Source organism: Rhinichthys klamathensis, unplaced genomic scaffold (genome assembly GCF_029890125.1).
Source record: "Rhinichthys klamathensis goyatoka isolate OS25496 unplaced genomic scaffold, OSU_Roscu_1.1 h1tg000136l_1, whole genome shotgun sequence".
NCBI lineage: Eukaryota > Metazoa > Chordata > Actinopteri > Cypriniformes > Leuciscidae > Rhinichthys > Rhinichthys klamathensis.
In genome coordinates this window covers 332,129-345,130 of record NW_026606671.1, presented here as the reverse complement: position 1 = coordinate 345,130, position 13,002 = coordinate 332,129, and the positions used below count along the sequence as shown (strand labels likewise).

The following is a 13,002-nucleotide window of genomic DNA, read 5'->3' as shown; positions in this document are numbered from 1 at the left end:
AAGTAATGTCAGTTTTGTGGAAAGCTGCAGTGCGCTATGCTATCATTTATTCATCACACCTGCAGTCTGATGTTTCTGATATGACTTCTCAAGGATTTTTGGTGAAACTAAGCCTCAGACACATTTAATGTTTTATTTGAGCTGAAACAAGACCGGACAATATCTTAAACAGGGGCAGGTTTCCCCTCCACAGCATCCATAGCTCTGCCAAATGCAACAAAATGTCAGCCAGGTCAGTTACATTTAATGTGGGGGTTTGCTAGTTTGATTTAACAGAATAGCACAGCCCCTTTGCTAATGCTAATGGTTGTTGACAAGCGGTTTTGCACACAAAACTATTCTATGACCTCAAAAGACTTGGGATATAGTGCATGAGCCATATGGACAACTAAAGACTCATATTTTCCACAACCATGCATCTTTTCCACAAGTCTGCTATTAAGCCTGCATTGAAGCCAAATTTGGACTGAAGCTGTAGAGAAAATGATATTTCTAATGCAAGAGAGCCTTGGGATTGGAGTACCATCTTGGCTTACAGCAAGAACAAGGCTGGTTCATTTTTACATAAAAACAACCATTGGGAAAACAAATAAAAATTCATAATTAATGAAAGAAAGACGCTTTATAGTTGAAGACTAAAAGATGCATGTGGCATGATTTTTCCTCAGGTTCAGTGTGAGCGAGCAGCTCTTTTGTGACGACGGTCTGTACATATTTGAAGGGGTGCGGCTGCAAGAGAGAAGTGTGTGTGTGTGGGGGGGCTTGTGCAAGAGGAAAGGCTCTGACAACAGCACTGAGATAAGGAGCTAAGAACCAATTTCAGCTAATATTAGAGAGCACACATCCCACACACACACACGGCCACATTCCGATAAAGCTCATTCAATCGGCTCCCGATTGTGTCTGTGTGTGTGCTCGTGTGTGTATGTGTGTTCACGAGTGAAATTGCTTTTTTGGGGGGCTATTGGATGTCTTCAGCCAGCTGTGGCTGAGTATAGCTTTCATACAAAATGCATCTGACCTAATTTCCACTCCCATAATCATATACATGCCGGAAATGCAGCCAATTCTCCCGGGAGACGGAGAGCTTGAACAGAGAGAAAACAACCTTATAGATGGAGTAGAAGCAGATAAGGAAAATGATATATTTGCACAGTATCTGCAGTGATACAGGTGCAGTAACAGAGGGGGGAAGGAGGTAGATGCCTGCTGTTTGCTGTGCTGTGAGGCTAAAGGTGTTTTAACACACTAATGTGTTGATGAATATTCCTCCTCATATGCACAAATTCATTATTTGAATCTATTGCCATGGCAGTTCATTCATATTAATTGAGGCTATTTACACCTAAAAGCAGAGAGACAAAGAAAGAAAGAAAGAAAGAAAGAAAGAAAGAAAGAAAGAAAGAAAGAAAGAAAGAAAGAAAGAAAGAAAGAAAGAAAGAAAGAAAGAAAGAAAGAAAGAAAGAAAGAAAGAAAGAACAAATGTACAACAGAGCAACAGAAATAACAAAATGTGGGACAAATGAAAGAGAACTAACAAAAAAGGCAAACAGAATGAAGGACAAAAATAAAGACAAACAATCAAATATCTAGAAAACCAAGAAATACAAAGATTAAACAAAACTATATAAAATAAAAATGAACCAATGAGAGTGAACAACAGAATGGATGACGATAAATTAAATAAAAACTAAAGAAATACAGAACTACAACAGAGAGACATTATGAATAGAACAACAGAAGAAAAGCAAAACATTTAACCGAAAAAAAAAACCCATTTAAAACAGAAAGCAAGCACAGATTGAATGAATGAATGAATGAGGATTAAATGAAGACAACAGAAAAACAGAACAAATGGAACCGAATGAAAGAAGAAAAAATCAAAAGAACAAACAAGCAAAAAAGATCAAATAAATGAGGAAAAGAACAAAAAAATTAGCAAATGCAAGACAGTATGAAAAAAACAAAAACAAATGGAAAAGAACGAAAGAAAAGAAAAGAAAAGAAAAGGTGTATTTAATTCTTGTAGCACACTAGTACACACTCACAGTGATGTGTTTGAGTCCACACTATTAGGTCAGTGGGTGCATTCAGCAGTTCAAATAAAGGCGCTGTGATAGCAGCAAAGTGTCTCAATCCTCCCTCCTCATCCCTTCGGTCGTGTTCCTCAAGGCTATTCCCTGAGCAGTCCTGGATGGCCACAGAGCTGTCAGCTATGATACACACATCACCTCTGCTCACGCTTCCACTGCAGAAAGAAGCCATCAAAACCTCCACCACGCCAGTAAATTCACTTCTCACGAGTGTACACGAGCTTTCCTCGCGGCTGTCAAAGAAAGGAGCAGGGGACGTTGAAGCAGTTACTAGCTTTCGCTGAGCGGAGAGCAATGAGCGATGCCATTTTTCAAGGAGTCTTATTGTTTGTAAATGAGGGTGATTTGCACTTGATTCCTCCCACAGGGGTTTCAACAGTACAGGGATGTTTTAACAGCATCTTCATTACGGTCGGTGACAAGAACCTTCTAGAAAAATAAATGTACACAATTTAAGAAAAGACTGAAGTATTTTTTGCTTCAAGTGAATTGTCATTGATATTTTTTAAATTTCTTTAGGTGAAGGAGAATAATTGTGAGAGACCGAAGAGAATTGTGAAAGAACACCTAGTTTTAGGCACAACACCTGTTTTCTGAGCAGGAAAATCTGCCGAATGGATTTAAACATTGTAAAATGTTAATCTGTGCTGAGAATATGATCAAATTAGCCACAACAGTTAGTAGAGGATATATGGAACTTCATGAACAACCACAGCTGTTCCAATTCTGCAGGAATCTCTAGATTTGTCTGTGGATCAGCTTATGACAGAAGAAGTGTTCCAATTCCCTAAACCTCCCGAATAGTACATAAACTGTCTATGACGTTCAATGCATCTTCCCGAAACCTTGTCTGATCTTCTCCTAAAATACTTTCCTTTTAATATTTTTTTTTATAAATCTCACTGCCACAAGCTACACACAAATAGGCATTTACTGAACAAAAAATGAAACTTTGGAGACATATGAAGTATATTCTCTGAGCTGGATATACATGGGCGATATACTGGTTAACTGTATTCATCAAAAAAGATAGAATCACTGCTCTCAACCGGTTTTTTTTTTTTCTGTGTGCGTGGATCCGTAGAAACATCATTGCTTTCAAATAAAAAAACAAAAGATCTGCACTTGCTTGTCTTCCTTTTTAAATTATTTAAAAAAAATATTATACAACAAAGCACGTCTGAATCATTCAATTCAAACATTTTGTAAATAAGCCTTCATCAATGAATCATACGATACTTTCCCCAGACATCTTTAAAAGAGTGTGAGTCCAATAATCTAATCTAATCACAATATAGGCAAAATTGCAATCTATATTATTTCGCTATACGTTGCATATTTATTCAGGCCACAGAAACAAACCTGTTACTGAAAAAGTCAGTAATGTACATATATTTGTCCTAAATCGTTGTATTTTAAAAACTGTTTTTATGGAACTATGATTTTAAACAGCCGGGGTCGTAGTCGGGCACCGGGGGTGTGTGTACGTACACTCATAGAAAATGTTAAAGATGTGGCGCTGCACAGCGTTTCTCAGTGTGCCCCCACTTTAAAATGTCATTAAAGTGCTAGAGCACAATTTATGAATCATAACCCGCCAAATTGACTAGTGTGTTGATATGTGGGATTTTCACCCACATTGAAAATTGGTTGGCAGGTGTTCATTTCAAACCAGCAAAGGATAGTATAATCTCCTTTGGTCATAATTCAAATTTTAAAAAAATGACCATAAAAGTTTCATTTATCAGCAACAGCCCAACTTATTTTGACTCTACATACATCTTTGGTATGCAAAGACATAATTTGGACAAATTGCTGGCAGCGACAGCAGTCGATATACATGTGTCAATAGCAATATCCTGCATGCCTCCCGTGCCCACCCAGGGGTCCGCTCCTGTCCTTTAAGTGCCCTTTTCATGTCACTGTTACAGAATAATGACTTAACTCTCTTACCACACAATTTAGGGAAGGCCTCCGTCAATTAACCCAAGAGGCTTTTAGTCCAACAGCGCAGAGGTCACAGACAGCACGCTACACTCGCAGGGGTCCCAAATATCCCTCTTGTGATGCCTCCGGGAGGGGGGGGGGTAAATAAATGAATAAGCTTATGGCTACATTGCCCTTTTACACCCGAATATGAATGTGAAGTTAATAAATGCTATAGGGTCACAGATTTACCGGATCCTTGCTCTTTGAAACGTCTGTGCGTCACAAACTGTTTCTAAAAACCCAAATGAGATACTGCAGTCCTAATTACCTACATAACTAGACAAAATGCAACCAAAGTCCCAAAAAGGCTTCATGCAGGTAGGAAAGCTTATTTTAAGAACAACTTCATGGATACTTGTTTCTAACATAGTCCCTACCTGCTGTTGAGCATTTGAGGTGTGGATATATGAACATGTTGCTACATCTGTGTGATGAGCTCATGTCGGTCAAAGCAAAAGGTGTGACATTATTTAAAAAAAAGGGCTGACACTGGAGGACTCAAAGCTGCAAACGTATCCCATAAGCCTCAGCATCGCTCTATATAGGGGCCTCTCGCTTTCCTGAGCTGAGAGGATCAAAAGATTAAAGAGCTTCGGCTTGGTGTCAGATTAAACAGGACCGATATTCTCACAAACGCAGGCCAATATATTTACTACGCTAATGTAGGAAAATAAAGCTAAGGGGAAATGACCACTTCCTGATATTCGATGAAAGAGTGTCCACAATTAATCGACATGTATTGGTTTCCTAAACAGCATAAGTCCTACAGGTCTTCAAATAGCTCTGTACTCACATTCTTATTGGAGCAGTTTGCAATTCCAAGTCTTTCAAAATGAGAAAAACATGCAGAAAATCATATTAGAAGAACTCAAATTGTGTAATGTGCTCCAGTTGCTCAACTTTAGATTATATAGCAACACCACGGTTGTGTATTCTCAGATCTCACATCCTGATATTAAAAATATACTTAAGTAGCTTGAATGCACTCTAACTTTGGATAAAAATCTCACAAATGCACAAGCATAAGTTTAGATATTAAGCAGTTTTCAAGTTGTTTGAGCTAATCAGCATATCCAAATGATTTTCGAAGGATCACTAAAGTGACACTGAAGAGTAATTGCTGCTGAAAATGCAGCTTTGCCATCACAGCAATAAATTACATTTTTAAATATAATCAAATAGAATTTTAAATGTTTACTGTTTTGCTGTATTTTTGATCAAATCAATATAGCCTTGGTGAGCATAAGATACATATTTCATTTAAAACAATATTACCGACCTCAAACGTTTGACCAGTAGGCTATTGTATGTTCTTTCAGGTTACTATTGTAAACAGAAGCGCTATTCCTGAAATGAAAAGGATGTATGAAGATTAATATAAGTCAAAGACAACATACACGAAGTGAACTTGCATTCACAAAGGGAAAATTAAATTATAAAACACAGCGTTGTAGTTGTGCTAAAACCCACAATATTAACAGCTCTGACGTAAAACACCTGTTCGCCATATCACTGCAACTTCCACAGACAATAGTTATATTTGTTGCGTGGCAATGCTCTGTGATGTCAGGGACTATGGTCTGTAGTCTATGAAGGCGTTCGAACACGGCACGTCAAGGCCAAGTGAACGCTAGCGCATTACGGCTGACAGAAGATCAATTCATTTACAGCTAAAAGTGCTCATCATTCCACTCAGCAGTCCGGCGCTGATCGCTTTCCGATGCCACCCATGTGCAAACACAGAAGAGCGTGATCATTCATTCGCATGTACACACGTACGCGGACAAGCAATCAAAAATGCATTCGGTCACGAGCTGACAGCATCGTTCAGTGATGTCATAACTCCTCCCACACTCAAACGCTCACACACAGTCATCATAAAGCCATTTAAACATCATTTTTTACCGATTACTGTGACAAACACGACACAATCTTGGCCATTTCATCATCCAGTACACACACATCTGAGCATGTGTGCAGGGGTGACGGGGGGCGGCATGCACATGGCCGCCTTCACACACTGACACACATTACACTGGCAGCGGATGAATGAGGTCGTGGCACTCGACAGCCTCTCGTAAAACGAGATTCAACGGGGTTGAGCGATAAAACGCAGCGGTAAGCTTGACCTGCGTGAAATGTCAATCAAAACAGATCTGCATACATGCAATTAACCCTTTGAGCAACTGCGTATCAAAACCAAGCTACACATTCACAGAAACGCTAGAGACACAGAAATACGCCATTTAAACCCCACATACAACTCATTTATCTCTCTGCAATGAAACGAACATTAGATTTTGAATGCATCTGACGCCATCTGTCCATCCTGATCATGTTCGGCACATCAGGTTAATCTGATGAGCGAATGCTGGTAGTATTTTGAGGCGAGGGAGCTAGAAATGTAGGGTCGATACTTACAGGGCTTTTATCAGCCTGGCTGGAGACTCCATGGCCACCACCACTAACTAATGGCTTCATAATGGAGGTGCAGAGCCAGGGCGAAATTTAAGCATCCTGCTGGTTCCCACTAATCTTCCCCTCTCTCCCCCCTCCAGTGAGTCTTCCCCTGTCTCCCTTCTTTTCTCCCCCCTCCTGCAGGGGAGAAGAGGAGAATCTTTCCCGGGAAAGGAGGGGGAGAGAGTATGTTCGCCGGAGATGATGCGCTGGATTTGACACGGTTCCCCCTCCAAAAAAAATCAACGTTTTTTCTTGTCAGGTGCACATGCCATCTGTCTGTCCACTAGGTCCATGGAAAAAAAGAGATGAAGGAAGGAAAAATTCAAATAAAAAAGGAGAAACGCAGCGCAAAAGGATGAGAAATCCAGGCAGGGATGAGCAAAAGAACCAATCCTCCGTTTCGGGTAATTGGGCGAGCCTCTCCTACCAGTGACAAGCAATGCCGATCGACAGTGTTGTAAAAAAATGAGGGGAAAAAAAGCAAAAATGGCTGACAGCACTTTCACTCCCTCCCCATCCTCTTCATCGGTCTCTCTCGTCTCCACGCGCACGGCTTTATGCACCATTAGCCGAGACTGTGACCAGGGAACCAACCTCACGCATCCAAGCTGTCTTTGTTAAACACTCCCGGTTCATTTGTGTCCAAAGCAGGGGGTGTGTGAGTGTGTAAGAGACTGTGTGTTGTGTGTGTGGAGAGGGAGAAAGAGAGGGGGCTTTGAATAGGAACCTCCTCCCTCCCTCACTGATGTTGAAAGAGCGCCGTTGGTGTCGCTCACTACACACATATACTCCAACACATATATGTGGAGTTGACGCATAATGTGGTTAATCGTCATAAAGGTTAACATTTACATGAATGTAAAAGGGAATGTTTAGGTTCTGTAAATGCTCACTTTTTTTAAAACATATTTTTGCCTTTACTAGTTCATTTTAAAACCCCATGTAATCAAATCACATCTATATAGCCATTATAAGGGCATTCATAAGATGTATAATGTTTTTTTTTTCATATAATTATTATAATATAATATTTTATTCAAATATTTAGTTCCAATATTGCATTAATATTTACAGTAACATACGTATATAATATACTATATTATAAATTGGACAAATGCATCTGCAGATTGCAAATGTTTGTGTGTGTGTATATATATATATATATATATATATATATATATATATATATATATATATTCGTGCTGTCAAATCAATTAATCGCATCTAACATGAAAGTTTGTAAATATATAAGCGTGTGTTTGTATACAAGAGAGAGAGAATATTAATATAACTTTATTATATATTTTATATTATATAATATAATATAACATAACATATAACTTGGACACATGCATATGCCAAACGCACAAATGTAAATTTATTTTGCGTGTATATGAGTATACATTTTAAACATTACATTTATTTATATTCCTTGAGAATCAAACCCATGAGCTTAGTGTTGCTAGCACCAATAAATAAAAATAGTTTGACATGGAACAATGGAACATCGCACAGGACATGTAAACTTCTCAGAAGTATTTAATGTGAATTACCCGTATACATACACGCATACACTCGCACACACACTGCAAGACTAAAGGCACTAATGAGAAAATGTGAATAAAAGAGCATGCAACGGGTGACGAGCAGATATGGAAAAAAGAGAGAATAAGGGAGAGTTGAACGGTGAAGGGGGAGAGGACGAGAGGGATGGAAAGACAAGAGAAATGAAGGATGAGCACAGTTAGCCCAGCGAGAGTAATGTCATTATCACGCTCCCCTCCGCTCACCACCAGGGCTGCAGGCAGTTGGCATGGCAACCACGGAGGAGAGCCATTTCCTGGTCGGTTTGGGCGGGAGAGTGTGAGAGAAGGCTGGAGGAGAGGAAGAAAAATAGACAGAGAGATGGAAGACGGTAGCAGACGACAGAAGCACAGAGCACATGGCTCTCTGACATCCTCCTTGTTACTATGACAACGCTGCCAATTCACTCCCCACCCCCCACCAAACACACACACACACTCCAGTTACCCCTCTGGGCGACTGACGGCCACGCCCACACACGACCCTTTAGCTTTGTGATGACGGAAGTGAGCTCACCCCACAAACACAAACACACACGCACACACACACACACACACACACACACACACACACACACACACACACACACACACACACACACACACACACACACACACACACACACACACACACACACACACACACACACACACACACACACACACACACACACACACACACACACACACACACACTTCCCTAAAGGTCTATCTCTATTTCTGTCAGTCAAAATAAAGACATAGGCCTACATTAAATGTTATCATTCAATCAATCAGTCATCAGTCCATTTGATATAAAGCGCTTATTGTTCCACGGAGAGGTGAGCTGTGATATCTAGCTGTGCCCTGGACTGACACTATATGATAATTAGAATTTGAATAACAAAGAAAAATATGAACAATGCAGGGCAGCAGGCCAACAGACAGCCAATCAGATGACTTATGCAAATTTCAATTTGCTAATGTCTGACACATTTTAGATCATAAATCTACTATGTATAACTACATAAGTCTGACTGACGGAAAGGCAATTCGATGTAAATAAAAACATAAATAATAGTAAATAAAAACAATCTTTATAAATCCATAAAATATTGGCTAAAACAATTTTGCCAAAATTAAAAGGAATATATTTGAATGAAAATGTGTGTTGTTAATGGTTGCATCAAAGGCTTCATCTGAATGTAATGCAATGAAATGCCAATTATATGTTAAAAACATTGTAAAGGCTTTTAGCCTTTATCCTTAGACCTAAGCATTTAGCTACCGTATCAAATAGAAACAGCCAGCTTGCATGTTTATCGCCTGTGCTTACAAAAGCGGTGTGGGTGTGAAGATACAGATAGGCATTAGCGAGTGAAATTTTGGACAGCTTCCAGATATGCACGGGGACCAAAACAACCCCCTGATGACATCATCCCCGATGATGTAATGCCTGACAAAAACAAGCTCAGGTGCTGCCACGTCTCGTCGTTAGAGTAACCAGCAATCATCATAGGAAAACTGAGCGTCATTACGTCACCGCGGTAACAGGGTCACATCAAGGGACGGCTCAGCATCACCCAAAGCACATTTCAGGAACAATAGATTCTCATTAAAGAAAAGGTTGAGATTGGGTCAAGCAGCCTCTGCTTCATGTGAAACAACAAAGACAGTCCAAGTCCATGAAGACACAAGAAATCTATTTGAAGAAGTGAGTGAGCAAATAGGTTTTTAGATTATTGTACATTACAATCCAGCTGTTATGTTTAGTGATCAATAGATGTGTTTTTTTTTTTTTAAAGGCTGGCGCATACAGATGTCTAGGGATCAAAGTGGTGCACAATATTAGACATTTGTTTAAACTGTATTATACAAATAATAATAATAATAATTAAAATTCAGTAAATAAATACCTGAAAATAGAACATTTGCAACCTGCAAAAAACATAATACCACTCAAAATTCCCTACATATACACATATATATATACACACACACACACATATTATATAATATTAAATAATTAAATAATTTAAATTCAGTAAAAATAATACCTGAAAACAGAACATTTACTACTTAAAATTCTTAAATTGAATCTACTTAAAACATAACGTACTACTTAAAATTCAGTACATATAAATATATATACATATATATGTGTGTGTGTGTGTGTGTGTGAGTAAGTGAGTGAGTCTGTGTGTGGAAAGCATTTATCCCTTAAGAACCTGATGCTGATCATTTTAACATAACCAAATATCTGCTGATTTATTGGCTATCACTAGTTATGCCATCCAAGTTCCTTCAAACTACATCAGTTATAGTTTCTCATTGATAGTACTTTGTTTAGCACAAGGCCAATCAAAGCTCAATACATTAAGACATGCAATAATATGAAGTTGTGGTTTATTAATGTTATCGATAAAGGTTTTGATCAATTAATCAATCCATAAAAAAAGGAAAACCAAGCAGTTTAGAGAAGTGATGATGTAGGCAAAATATGTCATGCTTCTTACAAAGCTCCGAGAGGCATTTCAGAATACAAATTGAGATATTAGTTCCTTTTGAAAAGCTACTGTTATCCCTCTACTGCTGAAAACAGCACAACTGTCAAAGATCCCTCTTCAGCCTATACTCAAGGGAGTCGGATACAGAGGAAATGAGAGGAAGTGGAGAGAGAGAGAGAGAGAGAGAGAGAGAGAGAGAGAGAGAGAGAGAGAGAGAGAGAGAGAGAGAGAGAGAGAGAGAGAGAGAGAGAGAGAGAGAGAGAGAGAGAGAGAGAGAGAGAGAGAGAGAGACAGATAGGATTAACATCGACTGAAGCTCTTCCGGATCATTCCATTCACGCCAAACCTTGTCAAAATGTGAGAACATAAGGGCTGCACTCATAGGCCACAGTGACAATGTGACAATGAAGAAAGCTTCTTGCAAATGTGACAAGCAAATGCAAACACTCATTTTGTACTGAAATCTAATATAGATAATGGATAATAGAATAGAGCTGCTTTGTAATGGTGGTAAAAATGTTTTGTTTTATACTGTGGTAGATATTATATGGCTACAGTGGGTTATACATGAGCATGGTGAATAAACATGGAGCAAAGAAAAATACAAAGCAAAATGTGACGAGTCAAGACGAGGCACAACTTGCTATTCTTTAAGAGAATCTGGTTTTGATCTGTGTCACAATCAAATCATTGTGACACAGATCACCCCCCCCCCAAAAAAATCTAATTAGTTGAAATACCATCTGTAAACCATTTAATTTACAGGATTATCCAAAACCAAAAATAGGCCAATATAAACTCAATAATAATATTGTGACATAAATATTATTTTCATGATATACAATTAATTATACTGTGATATGACACAGTCCAACTAATACCTCAATTAACCTGTTTCATTACAGTTAAATGTCTATAGTAATGTAGGAGTAATCATCTAAATGACTTGCACAGTAATTAACATGCAGTGTTAGGGCTGGTTAAGATCGTAGACAGAGAACATTGCATGCATAACAATAAGGGCCACTGCCTTTATACTACGAGGAGAGCAACTTCAAATGACCTATCCGTTATTAAATAAATAAACCAAGACTTGCGATACATTAACAATGGGCTAAAGGGGGTTGGTTAAGCAGGACAAAGTGGTTCCAAACAGCATTATGATCAATTAATAATTAGATTAATTAACATTCATTTTCACAATATACAGCTCTTCAGTTCAGTAATGCAATTTAGTAGCCTGCTACTGCATGTCGTTTATAGTTGCTATTTTGCTAAAAAGCACAATGTATTTAAATTATGATGTATATCAGCTATTAAAAAAGATTCAAACATTTATATAGAATAGTAGTATGGTATATAGTGAAGCGATGAGCAATGTTCAAAGCTGTTGTAAAATGCAGATAAATGCACAGATTCCACATTTAAATACCTCTGTTGCTTGGCACCCATAAACAGCTTACCGTTAGACTAATGAACTATTACTTGGTGGAAGAATCTTATTAATATTAATAAATGCAACTGGCTTACAGCTTTTTTTAGATTATGAATTAATCTTTTAAAAGAACATAAACTAGAATTTGTTTTATAATATGAATATTATGATTAGGGTTCTCCTAGTAGGTGTAACGGCTACAGTTATCTTTCAATTTTTCGAACTCGAAAAAGTCTAAAAACATTCAAACGACTTTTACAAGTCGTTGCATCCCAATTATAGTCATGTGTAGCTCATTGGCCAAAAAAAGCAGTGTTTTTGCTCTCTTAGCATGTGGCTAAGAAGAACTGATATGTCTTGGGGCAATATGTTTAGCATGGGACTAATTAAAGATCAATGCTATAGACAACATAGGTGTTTAATCCTGTGGAGGAAGAGAAAGTGCCTCGGCTTGCTCATAAGATATGCTTGATTCTCACACCGCCTGTCAAGGTTCAAAGTGTCCACTAGCGCACTTGCAATCCTGCACACTTCCTGTCAAAACACAAATGCAGGAAGAGGATTTCCTACTAGAGCGAGAGTGCTGAAGTGAATTTCTTAAGGAAAGAAAGGCAGGAGGAAGAGTTGCTGGTCTAAAAACAATGGTGAAGTGAGATGTGGCGTTCTGGTAATTGTGGAGGGCATGAAGGGTCAATGTAACAGTTCCCAAAGAAGGAAGTGTGTTTTTCCATCTTCCAGAAGTAGAGCAACTGCATTCTGATGAGATATTACTACAACATGCACACATCAAAACTATGGCACACATATGAATTATTCATATTTCCTGTATAATGAGTCCATTTTAAATAAAACACTGGGAGAATCTGGGCTTATCAAAATAATAAATTACTGTAAGAATGAGCCGCATTAAAAGAAAACAAAAATGTGTCTCATAATTAGGTATAGGGATCATAAGG

At 38.4% G+C, this 13,002-nt stretch overlaps 1 protein-coding gene across 7 annotated transcripts in view; it reads right to left on the bottom strand.

Moving 5' to 3' along the window:
• rapgef2b (Rap guanine nucleotide exchange factor 2b) overlaps positions 1-13,002 on the bottom strand; it is a 123,412-nt gene that overhangs the window by 27,917 nt on the left and 82,493 nt on the right. Inside the window, exon 1 of one of the 7 annotated variants that reach the window (XM_056257236.1) lies at positions 6,504-6,908. The exons of the other annotated variants lie outside the window; for them this stretch is intronic. Within the exon in view, the coding sequence (XP_056113211.1) occupies positions 6,504-6,563 (60 nt within the window). The 5' untranslated portion in view covers positions 6,564-6,908. Of the gene's footprint in view, positions 1-6,503; positions 6,909-13,002 lie in introns of those variants that run through there. 7 annotated transcript variants of the gene reach the window in all.